The sequence below is a fragment of the Halichoerus grypus genome, chromosome 4 (genome assembly GCF_964656455.1).
Source record: "Halichoerus grypus chromosome 4, mHalGry1.hap1.1, whole genome shotgun sequence".
Taxonomy (NCBI): domain Eukaryota; kingdom Metazoa; phylum Chordata; class Mammalia; order Carnivora; family Phocidae; genus Halichoerus; species Halichoerus grypus.
This window is the reverse complement of record NC_135715.1, coordinates 95,366,484-95,385,953: the sequence shown is the minus strand read 5'-3', so window position 1 is coordinate 95,385,953 and position 19,470 is coordinate 95,366,484. Positions and strand designations below refer to the sequence as shown.

Below are 19,470 nucleotides of genomic sequence, written 5' to 3'. Positions count from 1 at the left end.
AGCATGACTCTGACCCTAGTAAGGACAGTGCTCTGGCCTGAACCAGGAAGGATGTTCGAGAGGCCAAGGGCCCAGGACAAAATCTGAGGTGGATTCTGGAAGAAGGGATGGAGTTTGCCAAGTGGGAGTTGTAGGACAGTGGCATTCTGGACTTGGGGACAAACTCACAGGCCAAAATGCAGATGCCCTCACGAGAGGGGTGAGGCACTGAGGGACTGTAAGGGAAGCTGGCCTGACTGATGCAGGACTCTGATCAGTGTAATTAGGATCTGAAGAGCCTCCAGTAATTATGGAGAGCTATTAAATATTAAAGCTTTTAAAGCAAGAGTGTAAAATAATCAAATTTCTGTTTGGGAAAGACCTCTCAGACAAGAGGGCAGACTCTGGGCAGTGATGAGAAGGTGGCTACAGCAGTAGTCCAGAAGAAATGAACTTGACCATTACTTGGAAACAGAACCAGAAGAGCAGCAGGATCCAGAGAAGACTAAGGGGCTGGGGGTGCTAGACAGTGATCCCCGTGACCAGGAGGAGAAATAGGGTAGGGAGGCTGAATTCAGTTTTGTATCTGTTGGGTCTGACAGTTGAGAAGGGGTTCTAGGCATAGGTAACGAGAGGAGTCGTGGCCTAAGCTGTGTGTCAAAGTGCATGGTGTACTGAGGGGCCGTGTGTGGACCGGGGAAGCCAGAATGTGGGCTCAGAGAAGGAAAGGGGGCCTCCAGGCAGGCCGCTTAGACTGGGGAGGTTCTGGAGATAATAAGGAGAGACATTTTCTTCAGGAGGCCCGGTGAGCTCCTGAAGACTGGACAGCAGAGAGGGGGGACATGATAGGTGGTGGGTGAGGGACTCAGACAAGGGTATACAGACCGGCTAACGAGCGTGCGCTGAGCTCTGACACAAGTAAGAACAGCTATCAGGGTGGCAGTGGGAACAGACAGGCAGTGACAACTTTGAGGGTCACTCTGAAGCTGACAAGGCCAGCTCGCTGATTCCAGCCAAGAGAGACCAGTCCTGGATTACTGGGTGAATACAGTGCTGTCAAAGTCAAGGATCACAAGGGCAAGAAAGTTCATCCAGAAGAACAATGAGTGAGGACTGATCCAGAGACGCTCTATCATGGAGTGCTCACGTCCTGTGGGAGGCTGGAAAGCGGATGGGGAGCTCAGTGGAGCCCAATGGCTGACCAGGAAGAAGGCGGGTTCAAAACGTCATGCTAAGAGCTCAATTAGCTCAGTCTGTCCACAGAGAGGGCAGCAGAGCACCCTAATGCTGCTCCTGGGGTTAAGGGTCACTTAGCAGTGGGTTATGTGGAATGAGGGCTGGGGGGGCCTGATGATGACAGGGAGCCCCTTCCGGTGGTGGCTCTCACCAACTATGCTATGATGCATGCCCTCCCACACTCACATGGGACAGAACCCTCGCCTCCCGTGCCTCCCAGGACCAGTCTTGAGAGTGTTTGTGGTCGATGCACCTACTCTGGCGGTAGAGTTCAATAAATCTCTTCTGATACTGTATTAGCTCAGCTCGGCTGGGTACTTCATCAATCTTGCGATGCAAAATTGCTATTTCTCGATTTCTTCGAGCCTAAATGCAAAAGGAAGGGGGAGACAATACTATTTGGTAAAAGGTCTTACATGTTCTCTGGGGAGCCAAAATACTGCCCCCACCTCCTTCTGAGCGTAACCACACACCCCACCCAAAAACCGCTATTGGCTTGAGGTCCCCATCTCAGATTCTGATGGACCCTCCTCCCACTTTGTGACACATGGAGAAGGTGTGTGTGTGGCTATGAACTAGAACCAGAGAAGGCAGCAAATGAATGGCTAGGGACAGAAGATCCTACGTGGGAAGGGCTTTTGTGGACAGCCCTCGGCCATCCCTCTAGGCCCCAAAGGACTCAAGAGTAGCTGATTCTACCATCACCAGGTGGGGAGCAGGAATGAAAAGGAAGGCTTCCCAGATGACGAAGAACCAAATTCCTTAGCCTATTGAAAAGCTCCTACAATTTACTCCTACAGTATCTTTCTCGCACTTTTGCCCTACCATGGACTGGGGGTCCAGTAGCCAAACTGGCCACTGACGGCACCTGGGGAGGCAGAGTGGTGCGGTGTGGATGGGCTCCCACACTGTTCCCTTTCTTCTGTGCCACCCCATCTCGCTCTCCCGTCTGCCCTGCTCACAACAGCGCGTGGGGGTCTCTAAGTACTGGGGAAAGACAAGCCTCCTGGGGAGAAATCCACCAAACCCAAAGTAGGGGCTCTGTGGCTCTGGTCAGAGGAAAAAATGTGCTTGTCCTTTTGGCCAAGGCTACCCTGTCCCTGGGTGCTCAGGCTCTGACTCCTGAATTTTTGTCTTTTTTTTCCCCCCCCCCAAGAATCTTACTGTTTTTACTGCATCTTTAACCTTTCCCTTTCTACTGGCTCCCCCTTCTCACCAGCATTTAGACAGGCTAAGGTCCCTCACCCCTCAAAAGCCCTTCGCTAAGTCCTGATCACCTTTCAGCTAGTAGGCTCTTTCTTCTTTTTTTTTTTTTTTAAAGATTTTATTTATTTATTTGACAGAGAGAGACACAGTGAGAGAGGGAACACAAGCAGGGGGAGTGGGAGAGGGAGAAGCAGGCTTCCCGCGGAGGAGGGATCCCGATGCGGGGCTCAATCCCAGGACCCTGGGACCATGACCTGAGCCGAAGGCAGACGCTTAACGACTGAGCCACCCAGGCGCCCCAGCAGGCTCTTTCTTCTGCAACAGCAGCCCAACTTCCTGAGAGCCAGCACCCCCAGTGCCTGTAGCCGCTCCCACGCCCGCAGTCATCCTTCTCCCCACTGGCAGCTGGCTTCTCCCAACACCTGCCGCACTGCTCTCACTAAGTCACCGCAGACCTTCTCTGGGAGACAGTTCATGGATAATTGTCAGCTTCTAGCTTTCTTGATTTCTAGCAAAATTTACCATTCTCTCTGCTGAGCCTTCTGCTCAGCTTCCACAAGACCCTGGCTTCCCCAGGCCTCCAGCTACCTCACTGGGGAATTCCTCCTTTTCCTCTGCCTGTCCTTACACAGGTTTTACCCCACTGTCACAGCTTTGGTTACCACCAACATAGTGCTGCCACCCAATGGCCAGCCCAGACTACCCTGAGCATCAGACCTGACACCCGATCACTTCTTGGACATTTCTACTTGGTTGAGTGCCCCAACTTTCAAGAGCTGCAAACAGATCTCAATAACACTCCTATTCACACACACCCCCTTGAACCCTGTTCTTTTTTTAATGCTTTTTCTCAATGAATACAAGTACCCACCCGCGTCAGAAATTCAAGCACCATCCTTGACTCCTCTGTTTCTTTGACTCAGCTGGTGCTAAGTTCCATCAGATACGGCTTTTCAATCTCTCCCATGCCAGCTCATGTCCGCCCAGCCCCATGGTCCCCGCTCTGGCTTAGGCCCCCAGCAGGCTTATGGTTTGACTGTAGCTTCCCTCTAGGGAGTCTGAAGCTGCCCATGATTGGCAATTTGCATATCAACTCCCTTGTATTTGATGTATAGGGACATATCTTGGTTCTCAAATAGCCAGCCAGCTCCCAGAAGATGGGCCATCCCATTTACCATTCCTGGTGCCTAACACAACACTGAATATACATACAGTAAGCACATAGTCACCAAGTCTTCAGGTATGCAGTTGTCTATTTTCCTGGTTTCATTTAATTCTGTTTCTTTAAAGATTAGCAGTGTCCCTGTATCAGGGACAAATCTGATGCACCCAAATTTAACCAAACAGCTCAGCAAAGCAAGCAAGAGCCAGAGATAGGAGAGACAGGGGCTCACTAGCCCCTGCAGCCCTTTGACCATTCCCGTCAGAGCCTGGCTTTCTCTTCCCGGAGAACAGGGAGAAGGCCCAAGCCAAAGGACAACACGAGCTAACTCTGGGCTTCTGAGCTTCCATGAGCCAGATCCTGGCAATGCCAGGGATTTTGCAAAGAAATTTTGACTCTGTGTGACTTCAGCTTTAGAACCAACCATATTTGATGGCTTTCTTACAAATCTCCAAGGTTATCAAATAAGACCGCTAAAATGGGCACGTGATTTTAGAGGAAAAGTGCTAGACAAGAGCTCTGGAACTTGAAGGCTGGCTTTGGCACTTACCAGCTTCTTGACTTTGGACAAGTACGTAACTGACTTGAGTGAATTACTTCATATAGAAAATGAAGCTAATACCTACTCTCCACCCAGAGATCTCGATCAAATCCATCGAGATGACCGTGAAAGTAACGTACTGATGCGAGGTGTTACTGTCAACATCCTAAACCACACAGTTCCACTCCAGACAGAACACTGGCAAACCGCAGCCTCCGTACCTGTTGTTCTTAGATACTGAGACTTCCTAGTTCTCGACAGGAGACCCAGATAAGTGTATTTATGTGTTTTTTTGCTCTTGCTTTCACTTACCTGTAGTAAACGGATCTTGTAAAGTTTCTCTTTCTCCATGTTATACCGTCTGTCTAGGTCTTCCTAAAAATTGGAAAAGGACACAATTATCTAAGAGCAGGAAACTTTCATTCTTTGATAAAGTCTTTTGGAACTGAATAATATCTCTCCATTCTGAGGCCCCAAATTTCTTTTCTCAAATGGCCGAGTTTAGAGTCTGGGTCTTATGTGAAGTATCCCCCAAATTTATGTGCCCCCCCAAAACTATGATGATAAGGAGATAATTATTACTTAAAGACTCTGTTGTTCTAAGTCCCCGTGTTTATAGTGACACTGGTTTGCTTTCTATGTTTCTACTTAGAGCTACACTGTCCAACATGATAGCCACTAGCTGTGTGTAGTTATTTGAATTTACATTCACTGAAATTTAAGAATATTCAGTTTCTCAACTGCAATAGCCACACATCAAGTGCTCAGTAGCCACAAGGAGCTAGTGGCTATCATACTGAACAGTGTAGCCACAGAACGCTGCCATCAATGCAGAAAGTTCTTTTGGACGGCACTGAAGTACGAGAGAGGAACTAGCTCTCACTGAGCCCCATGAGGTAAGACATGGTTAGATGGTTTGCTACATCAAAGAAAGCTATGAAAGGGGTCAGAGCTGTCTCCTCCCCCAGCACATGTATGTACACGTGCGCACACACCCCACACTCAGTCTCCCCCACAGGGCCCAGCTGCACGCAAACCCCACACGACTGTACTACAGGACTCCTGACGCTCATTCTCTAGTCTGAGGGCACAAAGGGAAGAGGCAAACATTAAAGAAGCAAGTGTTTAGAGCTTTCCTGCTTTGCTCTTCTTCCTCTTTTTCTTTCTCCTGGATGTTTGTTTTGGAGGGTGGGGAGCACTGGTTTAACTCAGAACAGGGGTCAGCAAACTATTGCCCATGAGCTATACCATACCACCCTTGGGCCAAATTCACCTCACTGCTTCTTTTTGTGAATAGTTTTATAGGAGCGTAGCCATGTTCTTTCATTTCCAGACTGACTACGGCTGCTACAGCGGGGTTGGCACACCATGCTGAACATATTTCCTATTTGGCCCTTTACAGTTTGCTGACCTTGGAATGTAGTACAGTAGAGAGTTCTCTCCCTGCAGGACCCCACCCCTCAGAGCCTACGTGCTGTGACCAGCCTGTGTGGGGAAGGCACGCCTCTCCCCTTCTCAGCTGAGATGCCCGAGCAGACACAGAATGCCTGCACAAAGTGCAGGGAGAAAACCCACCAGAATGGCGGTCTTCAGGACCATCCTGCGGAGACCCTGCTTCCATCTGAGGGGCCCCCCGAGAGCCCGCACGGGAAGTGGTGGTCATAGAGAAAACTTCAGTCGGCCTGAGAAACTGTCAGGGGAGGGTACAAGGCTGGCCACCACTCCCGTGGAGGACAATGGCAGTGCTGAGAATGGGTGGGTACTTACATTATGAGTCATCCCAGGGGTTACGGCACCATGTGGCTCTCCAGCAGACAGGCTCTGAAACAATGAAAAGTAATGCACGCATTCCTGACTAAGGGGAATGGGACAGAAGCTGTGGGTCTGCATTGTAGGAAGGGGTGGGGGTGGGGGATCGTGTCCTTGGGCCCCAGATTTTAAATTGTTCTTAAATGGGTGTCACACCCAAACAAGCTAAACGGCAACTGTCTTTGAACGTCATAATCCCTCTAACAAGATGTGATTGCTAAGAAGAGAAATAGGATCCTGTAAGTCTGATTTGTACAAACTCAGAGGCTGACTGGGCTGACGAATTGAGCCCTAAAGGTTCAGTTTTAGAAACAACCGGAAAGGCCCGCTGTGTGATGACAGTCCCAGGACACCACTGCACTGGGAGGCCAGACTCTGGTACTCCTCCGCGCCAGTCCCGTGCCACCAGCACGGAGGCACCTCCAAGACCTACATGCTACACAGCCGGGGCACGGTCCCTGAGCGGAGGGCACACGGACAGGTGCTGGTTGGCTCGGACCTTCCCCTCCCTGAGCCTTGAGCTGCCCGAGCCTGTTCTCAAGGGAGAGAGTGCAGTCAACGGACTCTGAGACCACATCCAGCTTGCGCATCCTAAGCACAGGGGGCCTCAGCGAATGAGCTTGGAATGAAGTGTGAGAAGGGGAAACACAAACAGCAATCCCTACAATCTTATTTGGTGAGAGAAACACTTTCTTTCTGGCCTGTGTTTTAACTTAACTTTTAATGGAAACTCACACTAGCTCCTCGGAGGAGCAAGTCTTCTGTCCTGAGAGCAGCTGGCCGGACGTGTTCCGTACGTCCAGCAATGTTCAGTGCCGCTGGGGCTCTGACGCTACCTCGTTTTCTGCTTCCCGCTGCCTTTTAGGGGTGGGGCCTGTCCCTAGGCAGGAGTGGAGGATGGGACCAATAAAGCCGTACAACACTTAGAGAACAGGTTGCCTGGGAAAGAGAGCTCAGAGTTCCGAGAAATACCCCTTCCCTAAATGGAGAGAGAGGCCAGACTTGTCATTTGGTTATTCCCGTCTGGGGTGGCTGCTTGGTGCACACCCACTGCTGCCTTTTACCCACCAGCGGAAGAATAAGGGAAGGCATGGAAATCTAAGAAAATCCTGTGCTGAAAACAGTTGGGAAGTGTGTGTTCAGAGGACCAGGTTATGGGAAACTGGCCGGTCCTTCTTAGCATCAGACTCTCTGCTGCAGTCCCCCAGAAATCCTTCCAGTGAGAAGTCACAACAGCACCTAACAGGTCCTTTGGAGCCTGTATTTACCTTCTCCTCTCCGCCTGGCACTCTTTCGGCTTTCAGGTTTTCAATTTCCTGCTGCAGCCGTGTCATCTCCTCCTTTAAAAGTGAAACAAACATTTACAAAACTCAGACAAGCTAGGAAATGGACTTGTGCACGCACCGCCCCTCTGCTGGACCGCCTGGAGCTAGGGCTTATCACACGACACACAACCTACTTTTACAGGACAGCCCTGGGTTCACATGATGTTATTTTTTCACACTTCCTAAGACTTTATAATATATATATACACACACACACACACACACACACACACATACATGTTTGTAAATTAGTGTTTGTTAGACTGTGCTCTCAATTTGGGGTTTGGCACACCCAGTTACTAATCTCACTCCCTTCCGGCACCCCTGGGGGGGCACCCACGGTAGCACCCTATTCATCTTACACAACTGACAGAACTGCTCCAGGATTCTACTTCTCCGATGGCACCCGAGTAGGACGCCACAACAGGATAAGGGGACGTAAGGTGAGAGATTTCACAAGAGTCCTGGTTCAAGGTCTGCTGACATCAAGCAACACTTACTCGACAATGTGCTTTAAACTCTTGTTCCTGACTTTTCAGATTTTCATTCATGGCTACAAGTGCTCTCAAGTTCTGCAGGATACTGAAGAGAGAAGACCAAACAATGACATATGGAAAGCTGTTATGATTTTCTGAATCACAACTAAAACCAAGCCCCCAGCTAAAGAGGGATCCCTTTTTACTTTCCCTTGTCTCTCCCAAGACTGTCTAATGGGTTCTCCACAAATGATAATGACTACCATTTAACTGACATTATTACTCATTTATATACCCAAGTCCATCAGGCCCTGTCCAAACAGACATCACAGAACCCAGAATTAAAATGTCAACTTCAGAAACATCAATGAGTTTCAAGAGTCCTGGATCTCCTTGGTACCAATTACTCAACAGTCCTCAGAGCATAGACAGCATCATAAACTGTTTCTAATTTCCATGAAAAGGAAACAAATTGCTTAGGGTCATAAAAGAATTAATTGGAAAATAAAAACATCAAGTATCTGACAGGACTTTGCTCCATATCATGAAAGAAGGGTTTCTAATTATCAAGCTACGTAATCTGTGGGTACTTCTTTGCTAAAAATGTCCTTCAAATCTGGGGCTGCTCAATCTGTGCCTGAGGCTTTTTATCATTCAAATGAGTGACATCTAGGGAGCTTTGACCACCTCACTGATTTGGTGCTAAAAAGGTCAAACGTAAGTGTATCTTATATGTAATTTAAATTGTTAAAGACAATTAATTTAAAATGAAAAAAAAAGCCCAGCAGCTGTTTCTTAGTTAATTAATTAATAAATAAATAAATAAATAAATAAAATAAACACCGCACCTTTAATCCCAAGGAGGTGGGGCTGAAATGTTAACAGTAAAATTTCTGGTAGCCAGGGTTGATGCCAAGGAGGAGGACTGGGTGGCTGGGGCATGGCGGGTGGGAGGAAGACTTTCACCACATGCCTTTTTGTTCTGTGAATGTATTTTTTGGTTCTTAAAAACAGAAAAACCAAAAAAAACAAAAGCAAAAATGTGCTGCTTCTGCTCCCAAGGGGAATCAGGAGAACGAGGTGGCCAGCTCCGTGCAGCGGCGCCATATGTCAGCACGTGCCCGAGCAACGGGGAGTCGCCACATTCTGGATCGGGCGTGTGGAAGGAAATGACCTGTGTGGGGCTGGAGGCAATGACCCTGGGCTCCTTGGTCCTGTGCTCAAACAAAATAAACCACCAGACACTGGCAGACTTACTTTCTTCAAGGAGAAAATACACACAGGCTGAAACCTCTCACCTGGGATCTGCTTTGGATTCTATTTTCTCCAGGGCCGCTTGCTCTTTGTCCAGCTTCTCACTGTGATGCTTCAGCTGCGAGAGAGAAAGGAGGTGCTGCTGCTAGGGACTGGGGAGGACAGCAGAGTGAGTGCGTCCTCCCTCCCCAGGCTCACATCTGCGCCCCACTTCTGGCTGCTGGCCCAGCCCACCGGACCTGGCTGTACGCTGGAGAAAATAGGTGGACGAGAGAAACAGGATGGGGTGGGGAGGACGGCACGGAAAGGTCAACACCAGACCCTTTTGGTACAAGAAACCTTGGCAATAGCTCTAAGTCACAGCAGCAGATGGGTGGAAAGCCAAAAGTAGTGCCGGCAGCAGGTGCCTTTCGGCAGGTCAGTGGGAAGGGGGAAATAAGAAGAGGCTACGAGAGACAGACCTGGTTGAAATGCCACACTACCACGGTCATGGCTCTGAGCAGGGGTAGGTTAAATCCATCTTCTTGAATAGCTTCACTTTCTTCTTCTGAGTCAGACAGTGAGGATTTAAAAATAGAAATTTTAAAGAAACTCAGATTTCCATTTATAAGGTGTACAGTTATATCACAGAATGTTAAGCTGCTAAAAAAAAGTAAGAATAAAGCAGCTCTTTTATGATGATTTATCTTTAGGATCTACTGTTAGCTGGAAGAAAACAATGTACAAAACATCAATGCCATGTCTTTCCAGTGTGTATAAGGGAATGTATACCCTGAATGTATACATGTATAAAAGGATATACATGTTACTTGTATATGCATGAAATATTTCTGAAAAGATTCATAAGAGACTAGTTACCCTCGGGTAACTATATGGTTGGGTTACAGCGGTACAACCTTCGTACTTTTTGAATTTTGAACTGTGTGAATTGTGTTACCTACTCAAAAAAAACCCAAAAAACCAAAAAACAAGTTAAAAAAAGTTCCAAGGGTACTAGCTGAAAACAGAAGAGCACAAGTTGCAATCAGCCCTTCTTGCCTCAAGTCCTAAAAAACCCAATTAGGCTCAACTACGGGAGCAGGTACCTCAGGACCAAGAAGATGGCCAACAGAGAGGCAGGGCTGAGGATGCCTGTGATGTGGGATCAGCAGACACAGGAAGGATGGTCTGCAGGGCTGGGATCACAGTGGGAGAGCCAGCTGGGCTAAGCAGTGAAGCCTGGCTCCCCTAACCTTGAGCTGGAGCTCAAGTCCCAGAGGCAGGCAGGCTCCCAGAATCAGCAAGACCCAGTTGAAAGGCAGAGTGCCCAGGTGCCAAATACCACTTACTACTGGCTGATCTCACCCAACAGTAGAACCCACCCTTCCAGAATAATCACACGAAGCAGGCTGCAGACAATGGGGACAGAATCCACACAGCTGGTAATGGGAAGTTTCAGAATCAAAGATAAGCATACCACCAAGAACTATCAAACATGTGAAGGAAGATAAAACCACAAATGAGAAAGATAAAACCGAACAAATGAATTTTGATCAGAAGAAAGTTTATAGATCAAGAAAAACCTTAGACACAATTAATGCCCTTAGAGAAATGGGAGAGAATACTGCATATGCTACAAAGAATCAACCTCACACACAGGAAATTAAAGTCCTGATTGCCGAAATTAAAAAGTGGACAGGCTAGATGCGGGTGGCCCACCGCTGCAGGGGCGTGCAGCCTCCCCATGGGTGTCACGTGCTGCCATCTGTCCTTGACCTTCCCTGCCCTGCTCGACTTTACCCAATCTGCCAGAAAGACAGGTCTTCCCTGTTTTGGGGGGCTGCCAGGTTACCCTGGGAGGGCAGGTATCACTGAGAAGGTGAAACCAGGGCACATGGAGGGTAAAGGGGTCAGAGTGCTTGTGTTGGCCAATCCTTGAATGGAACAGATAAGGAGGCTGAGACCTTATAAGTAATGAAGTTCATTACTTATTCAGGGGTCTGGTCTTCAGTATTCTGAGCAGTCAGGCTTCTTCAGAAGTTGCTGAGTGCCAGGTTTGGTGCAGATCCCATTTTCCTAGACAGGACTTAGTGTGACTGCCCTACTATACAGAGTGAGCCCTCAGACAGGTCTTTGGGGCCACACAGACAGTGCTGGAGTTCTGGAAGCCTCTGCACGGCTTCAGTGCCCCATCTGCAGAACAGGGATGGTAACAGCATTGCTAGCGTGGTCACGGAGAGTCAGGGGACTAGTACAAGGGAGGTGCCCAGAGCACACCCAGCACACACTGATGTTGGCTGTTATGATTATCTGAGGATAAGAAGACCACCCTCTATTATTGACTTAAATCACACTCCCTACCCTTCTAGCACATGAAAGTAGCTCAACAAATACCCGATTTAGTACAAAGAAAACGACTTCAGAGCCACTTAGGATTTGTATCAAGATGCTTTGCCTTTAATCTCGCCCAGATGGTTATACAAAAACTGATCCATGACTTGGCAAACTTCATGCCAGGGACTCTGTGGCATTAACATTTAGATAGCGGCAGGGTTCCACCCCAGGAGTCTGCCATCCAGCCCATAGGAATGCAGTCACTGAGCAGCGTAAAGAGAGCTCATCTGTCCAAATGCAACACAGGCATCTTTGGAAAGAATGAAAAAAAAAATTCATTCTAACTCTCATTCTTTGGCCTGCCCTTTTCAAACATTCCGACAATCACTGAAGAGACAAGCCCAGGTCAGAATTACAAAGTTTTGTCAGCATGACAGCAAGGCAGTGCCACATATGGCTACAGAAACAAGAATTTTAAGTGGGCAAATTTCATGTGAAATGTAAAGAAAAGGGAGGGGGGTTGCCTTAGTCTCAGAGAGGTCTCTGAGGATCAGTTCTGCTTCCACATGGTTCGGAAAGTACTGGGCAGGGCCCCCTGCATGTGGCCCTTGTAGAGTACAGCTAGAGCTCGAGCACAATCAAAATCACAACGAGGAGAGACCATCAGATCCAGATGAGGACAGCTTTCTATGGAAACGTGAGGGACAGAGATATTGAAACTCCCCTCATGACAGAGCAGGCATCAGAAGCGTTTGTTTTCCTGGCCCGGTTGCCTAGGCAATGAGAAGTGGGAGGTAAACAACACTATGGCTAATGGGAGATGGCACACTCGAAACCCAGATCATGTGGTTTGAAATACACCCATCGCCCTCCCCCTCCTCCTGAGACCCTGTCCCGCATCCCACCTAGAAGAAAACCGGCAATTCTGAACAACGAATTACAGCCCTCTGCAGTTCTCTCATCTTATCAAAAGAAACCCTCTCAGTCTTTTTTTTTTTTTTTTTTTTTAAAGATTTTATTTCTTTATCTGAGAGAGAGAGAATGAGAGAGAAAGCACATGAGGGGGGAGGGTCAGAGGGAGAAGCAGACTCCCCGCCGAGCAGGGAGCCTGATGCGGGACTCGATCCAGGGACTCCAGGATCATGACCTGAGTCAAAGGCAGTTGCTTAACCAACTGAGCCACCCAGGCGCCCGAAACCCTCTCAGTCTTTAGGAATTCAGGATTTCGAAGCTATTCTACAGCCTGCGGCTTGTGGAGGTTGTAGCGGAGTGGGGCCACTTACTGTGAGGGGCCCTTCAAGTTCTGTGAGGCCCGTGCCCTGCCCGTCAGCCTGGCCTTCGGCAGGAAGCCCTTCCCGATCCTCAGGGCCCACGACAATGTCTCCTGCCAAGATGGCTGAGGCTTTAGAACGTGGCAGCATGGGTAACCTGAGGGCAGGGGTCATGCACTACCATGTGCTTGTCCTCTGTCCCGAGATGGCCCCGAGCCCTGGGACCCCACACAGACTGACGATACAGGGCATTCCATTAGTGGTGCAGGTCAAAAGCGGTTCTGAAAATCTCCTCACCTCTGTCAGCGTTTGCTTTGTTTCATCGTATCTGGCTTGTAGGCTGGTATGACTTGCCTGCAGCTGTGAAAGAAAGAGAAAAGATACCTGCTCTCATTCAGTCCTCACAACAGAGCACAGGTGTGGGTGGGATCTCTGTCTCACAGATGGGAAAAAATGGAAATTCAACAGAGATTTAAACTGAGTGAATGTGGGAATTTCAGAAATGGTTGCCAACAACAAATGAAGAAAAAATTCATATAATTAGCACCAACCACACGTCAGGTGACAAACCAGATATTCTGCATAAATCCTATCATTGAATCCTTACATTCAATGGAAGAAGACATTTTTCTTATTCTACAGATGAGGAAACAAAGAGTTACTGGCCAAAAGTTTCACGGCTGCTAACTGATAAAGCCAGGATTCAAATCCAGGTCTGACTTTTCTGTATGGCTACAATCAGTTCACTTAACCACTGTGCCCATTCCCAGAATACAGACTGCATTTCACAACTCAGGATTCTAGCACAGATTATGACCGACTGGCAAACAATCTGAGATAGAAGAACGAATTCAGGATTCAACATGAAGAGACAGAAAATGAAATACCTTTCCTGTTCAAAGTTACATGATTGTAAACTTACATCAGGAAAATGTCATTTCTCTTTTCCTCCCTAAAAGGTATATCCTCGTGCTGTCTGTGAACTTTTAGAAATCTGAAAACATTCATCGAAAGCTCAAAGGGTTTGTACAATTCCACTTTTGAAAAGGGAAAGCGGCAGAAAATGACATCAGACTCTGGTGGTTACCCGCATACAAATTAGCAATGAGAAATTTTATCCTGTATCTCAATGATTGCTTCAAAATAACTTGCCCCATCCTTGAACATGTAAGCAACCCATTAAGAATTATGTCGCCTTCAGAAATCACTACTCCTAAATCATGCTTCTAGTCTTCATGACTGATGAATGGTTACCTTTCCAACAAGGCCTATCAAGAAGCCAACTCAAGCAGAGAGCAAGAGTGATAAAGGAGGGAAGCAGGTGGGCTCTGGCTTTTCCCTTTTGAAAGGAAGCTCCATGTATTCAATAGGTGTAAACAAATAGATGTCCATGTATTCCAATAAAACCTTACTTACAAAAACGGGTGGCAGCTGGATTGGCCCAAGGGCTGTACTATGCTAATCCCTGTTTTAGAACCTCTATTCTAACACAAACATCTTCACTCCTTCCCCAGTTTCTCCCTTCTTGAAGAAAAATTTCATATTACTTGAATGAAATTATAAAAAGAAAACACCAACCTCTTCCAGATGTTTGGTCTTCTGCAGAATCTGCTTGTTCAAGGAGATGACTTTTCGACGATGAAGTTGGGAGGTTCCTAATTTTTCTGGACTTTCTTCAGCTGACAGCTCAGACTGCTGTGGGAAACAGGGAGGGCAAGCCCAAAGGATTTAGTAAGACTACCTCAGTGTACAAAAGACAGACCCATCCCTGCTCACCCTGGGGCAGAGCACTACTCGGCAGCCTGTCAAAACCAAGCCAGCGTGGCCATGGGGTCCTATGCAAATCCCAAGTCCAGAGAAGAAGATTCTGACACAATGATCAAGATCCTTACCAAGGGAATCTGCATTCCTGGCAGAGGGATCAGCATGTGCAGAAGCACAGGAATATGTAACTGTGGTTATGCTGGTATCATATAGGCAACAGGCACCATCAAAGGAAGAACATGGTCATATCAATATCTTTGTAAGACTGCTCTGGAGTTATCAAGAATGATGAAATGATTCACTTTCACTGAAGTATTGTAAATATACGGTCAAAAAGTTTAACCGTTTGGAAGCATTTATCATGAAAAGCAACAGCCTATTAACTTATTTCCCCCCATCCATGGGTCCATTCCCTTTTAACCATTTCTTGTTTCTACTCTTGGTGTTCACAGAGGATAGATCTGAGAGGGATAGAAGTTGCTGACGGGGCAGTAGGAGATTCCTGAAACTGAATGTGAGGAGGGGAGGGAGAAAAAGGGTTGAGCAGGCAGCAGAGACCTGTCAGGCCTCGAAGTGAGTCAGGGAGAGATTTCTGGGTGAATGTAGCGACAGCACTGAGAAACCACACAGAGGAGGAGGTAGCTTGTTAAGGACACAGAACACAAACATCAGCCTCAGGACAAACAAAAGGTCAATCTTACTGTTTTTTGTTTTTTGTTTTTTAATTTTTGTTTTTTGTATTTGACAGAGAGAGAGAGAGAGAGAGAGCACAGGTAGGGGGAGCAGGCAGAGGGAGAGGGAGAGGCAGGCTCCCTGCTCAGCAGGGAGCCTGATGTGGGGCTCGATCCCAGGACCCTGGGATCATGACCTGAGCCGAAGGCAGTCGCTTAACCACTGAGCCATCCAGGCACCCTTATTGTTAATAGGAGTCCTTCTAATACTTCTTAGATGATCATAAAAGAGCGTAGATGAGCTTTATTAAACAAATGCCTATTTCCACCACATTTCCTTTTTGACTGGAAGTATCCCAGTACCAAACTAAGTACTGACTTTAAGCCCAAGTGCAACACAACTATTTGGGTATTCAATTTTTCCTGCATGTTTTAGCAGTGATCATAAGCTTGAAAGTCTGGAAGATCTGCCCATGGGGAAAAGAGATGGGAAACTGAAGAGGAGGAGAAATTGGATGGAATAGTTACCATGTATTTTGGTTAAGGATTTCCCTGAATAATTCAGCAGTACTACTAACAGATGATGAGTTTTTGCTGCTTAATGGCTCCGGGGGTGGGGAACAACCAGCAGGATATGGCTGCACAAAACAGTAAGGAATATGGCTTTCCATCTCCTGCACTGGTGGGCCATCAAGGAAATAGAAAAACTAAGCATTTGGTATTGCTACATATCTAGCCTTGAAACCCGGGACTGCAGAAACTGTCAACTAACACACTCCAGCTTATCTGAATCTCTGGGAATTGGAGTTAACTTTTAAAAATACATTTGGTCATATCAAGATATTCACAACCTGTAGTCTAGGGAGGGAGAATTGTTTCTGAAAATGATTTGAGTATAAAAAAAGAGGGTGCAGGAAGGACCACTCCCTCTCAATTTCCAAATCACTTGTCAGAAACAGAATTATAATGAGCTAATTATATCTCCTTTACTTTGATGGTGTCACCCTGAACTATGCTATTAATTTGGCCACTTTTGTCTGCTATATATTTAATAGCTTTTTCTTATAGTTCATTTTCAGATTTGGGTTTTAACATCCAACTCAGATTCCTGGACACTGATTTCCTACATGTCTCTGGCATATCCTCAGAGCATTTCACTTAATTCGGAGAATTACATAAGCCTTCTAGCTCATGATTTATTGACATTTGAAATAGAACTAATTCCCTGTTCATTGGAACTACCCCACACGTTATGTCCCTATGTTTGATGTCAGGATTATCTTGAATATCCTGACCTCCTCCAACTTGCCTGTGTGGCTCTGGACCAGATAGAGCTGTGGGCTGGCAGGCTCCAGGGGATCAGTGTTTCGCTTACCCCCCAGACTTCCTCCAGTCTTTGGGGGCAAGCACATACTCATTCAGTGCTGTTCTGCACCTCTGGCCTGGCTTGGATGGTGTCTCCAAGTTTTAGAAGGTTTGCTGATGAACTGCTTTTATGGCCAAGGTCCTAAGACCATGAAAAGTGTATTTCCTACCGAGCTTCTTTACCTACCTGGCATATATACAACTTTGTTTTAAAATCAAGGCCTCTGACTTCACTTCTAAGAATGCTTCTTACAGGAAAACCAGTAGCTATCTTGCTATCTGGAAAGCAGGTTTCCAGGCTAGTTGGTTATCTCTCTCTTTCTCTTTTTCTCTCTCTTTTACTATCTATCTAGATTTAATTTTTAGCCACATGGTCCCTCAAGACCCTCACAGGGGTCTTTGGGGTCAAAATCTTTTTCATAATACTAAAATGTCATTTTTTTCATTCTTTTTTTTTTTTTTTAAAGATTTTATTTATTTATTTGACAGAGAGAGACAAAATGAGAGAAGGAACACAAGCAGGGGGAGTGGGAGGGGGAGAAGCAGGCTTCCCACTGAGCAGGATGCCCAGTGTGGGGCTCGATCCCAGGACCGTGGGATCATGACCTGAGCTGAAGGCAGACGCTTAACGACTGAGCCACCCAGGCGCCCCCATTTTTTTCATTCTTATTCTCTCATGATTATACAGTGAGGTTTTCCAGATGTTACATGTCATGTGATAATATCATTGCTTTGATGTTAATATATAAAGCATTTATTATTGCTCTTTGTAAATGAATTAATATGTAAGCTACTGAGACCTCAGTAGTCTTGAAGAGTTCTTAAAGGGTCCTGAAACTGAAAATTTTGAGAACCACTACTTTAATCTAAGGGGCCTGGCTCACTAGAGAATCATGTATTGGTCCCAACCATTGATTAGGGCAGCCTTATTAGGAAGGAACTCCAATCAGTGGAGTGGGCCCACCCACCACTTATATAACATTGAGAGAGGAAAGTTCTTTCACTAGACAGGTGATTCAGAGAACCATACACATAGAGAGAAAATACTTACAGTGCACAGAAAGAACCTTGAAGTCACTCTACAAACTTACTATATCTGTTATGATATGCTCTAAGCAGACATGGGCTTTCAAAATCCTTTCTCTTACTGATAGATAGCAATTCTCATTGCTAAGTGCAATCCCTTAAATTTGAATCTGCAAAGCATTAATACACGATAATATCAGAACACTAAATGCCATTTCCATATCTGACATTTCTCTAGCCCAATTAAAATGAATAATATGCACATAAACAGGCCCATAGTTCATATGAATTTGTAGGTTCCTCTGTTTGCCTTTGAGTCTAGAGATGGTGCTATGCAAAGTGCTTTGTTTAATGGGAAGTTATTTTTGTGCAGATATAATAATTATGCTAGAGCTGAATTGAAGAGTCTTAACCTAGGCAATGGAAAGCTGATAGCTCTATTTTTCAAACATACTTTTTGTTAAGCAATCTAGAGACTGATAAGGGCAGAAACAGGTCTTTTAGAGCAGACTGATGAAGGCAAAAACAGGTTTTTAGAGCATCTGGCATCCTGGTCACTGACAGTCACAGTGAGAAGGAAATTGAAGATGACGAAGTTGATCTGGAAGGATGAGACAAGGCTGGACAGATGGAGAACAGGAGAGGAAACTTTAAAGTAAATCCTTGACAGAAAAAATTTAAATCCTTGGGGCATCTTAACAGATTTCTACATGAAAAGTGCAATATCTCTCCATGAATGCCAATCATTCACAAATAATTCCATTTGTGTTTACACTGGAGGGAAGGCTAAAGAACCAATCTAATTTTGTTCAACAATTTCAGATTAAGAACGTGCTTTCAAAACCGCAGTGTGGATTAAGACGACTTCTAGTGCAGATTCAATGTTTCCTAACAATTGACAGATATTCACAACTTCCACTGTTAGGGGAACGAGATTTAAATGTCATTCGATAATATTAGTCTTGTTCAAAATAGTAAATTCCTAAGAGAAACAAAAAATGATTACTTTAGCTAGAACTATATACTTTTATAATGAAAGAGACCCCAAAGGTTATCTACATATCAACCTTCTTCCTAAAATAGGAATCTCTCCTGTATTACCTCCCTCCCCGTACTAAAATACCATCCCTAAGCTGTCAGTAAGAAAGATCCCTATCTCATGATATAGTTCTCTGTCCCGAACAGATGGACTTCAGTTTCTGGCACCCTGATAAACCCTTCTATTGAAAGCAAATAAACAGATGATATAAAATATTTTTATTTATTTATTTATTTAGCGTGTGCATACACACAGGAGGTGGGGGGGGCGGGAGAGAGACAGAATCCCAAGCAGACTCCCTGCTGAGTGCGGAGCCCAACATGGGGCTCAAGCTTAGGACCTTGAGTTCATGACCTGAGCTGAAATCATGAGTCAGATGCTTAACCAAGTGAGCCACCCAAACACCCCAGAATATTTTTTTTTTTAAATATTTTACAAAACCTATGAGCTAGCAAGAATGTAAGAAAACCTGCAAGGCCAAAGAGTTAGTGAAAGCAGAGCTCCAGGAAGGTATATATAACCACTGAGGTTGGCTTTTCTCTTGAAAGTACTTGCCAATGCCAGGTGATCTCAAGTGTTGATTTTTATCATTCAATAACCGCTTTGCATAAACAAGTGAAAGAAGAAAAAAATCTGCAGTGAGAATTTGTAACAGATTGGTCCAGTTCTGTAATTTAAATGCACACACTACGTGGATGGTCCAAAAAACCCACAAGTCAAGACATGTATATGATGGACTTGGGCTGGGGTGTCTCCAGATGCTTGCCAGAAGTAAAAGCAAATCCCCTCTGGAAGAACAGAGATTCAGTTCTAGGCTTCAAAGAATTTCTATTGGTAAATTTCCAGGGCATACGAACTCACAATCAAAATTCAAAAGCATGTACAAAGTATGAGCAAAAAGCCAGCAGAAACCGACAGAATCAGACCTGCAAAGACTCAAACACGTGGGGCGCCTGGGTGGCTCAGTTGGTTAAGCGACTGCCTTCGGCTCAGGTCATGATCCTGGAGTCCTGGGATCGAGTCCCGCATCGGG

At 46.0% G+C, this 19,470-nt stretch overlaps 1 protein-coding gene across 2 annotated transcripts in view; it reads right to left on the bottom strand.

The window, feature by feature from the left end:
• Nucleotides 1–19,470, bottom strand: part of CCDC93 (CCC complex scaffolding subunit CCDC93) — an 85,006-nt gene that overhangs the window by 15,653 nt on the left and 49,883 nt on the right. For both annotated transcript variants that reach the window (XM_078070685.1, XM_036105290.2), the window contains exons 12-19: nucleotides 14,151–14,267; nucleotides 12,870–12,932; nucleotides 9,033–9,106; nucleotides 7,759–7,840; nucleotides 7,202–7,273; nucleotides 5,892–5,945; nucleotides 4,437–4,499; nucleotides 1,473–1,581 (exon numbers count right to left, since the gene is read on the bottom strand). In XM_078070685.1, the coding sequence (XP_077926811.1) occupies nucleotides 1,473–1,581; nucleotides 4,437–4,499; nucleotides 5,892–5,945; nucleotides 7,202–7,273; nucleotides 7,759–7,840; nucleotides 9,033–9,106; nucleotides 12,870–12,932; nucleotides 14,151–14,267 (634 nt within the window). The remainder of the gene's footprint in view (nucleotides 1–1,472; nucleotides 1,582–4,436; nucleotides 4,500–5,891; nucleotides 5,946–7,201; nucleotides 7,274–7,758; nucleotides 7,841–9,032; nucleotides 9,107–12,869; nucleotides 12,933–14,150; nucleotides 14,268–19,470) is intronic.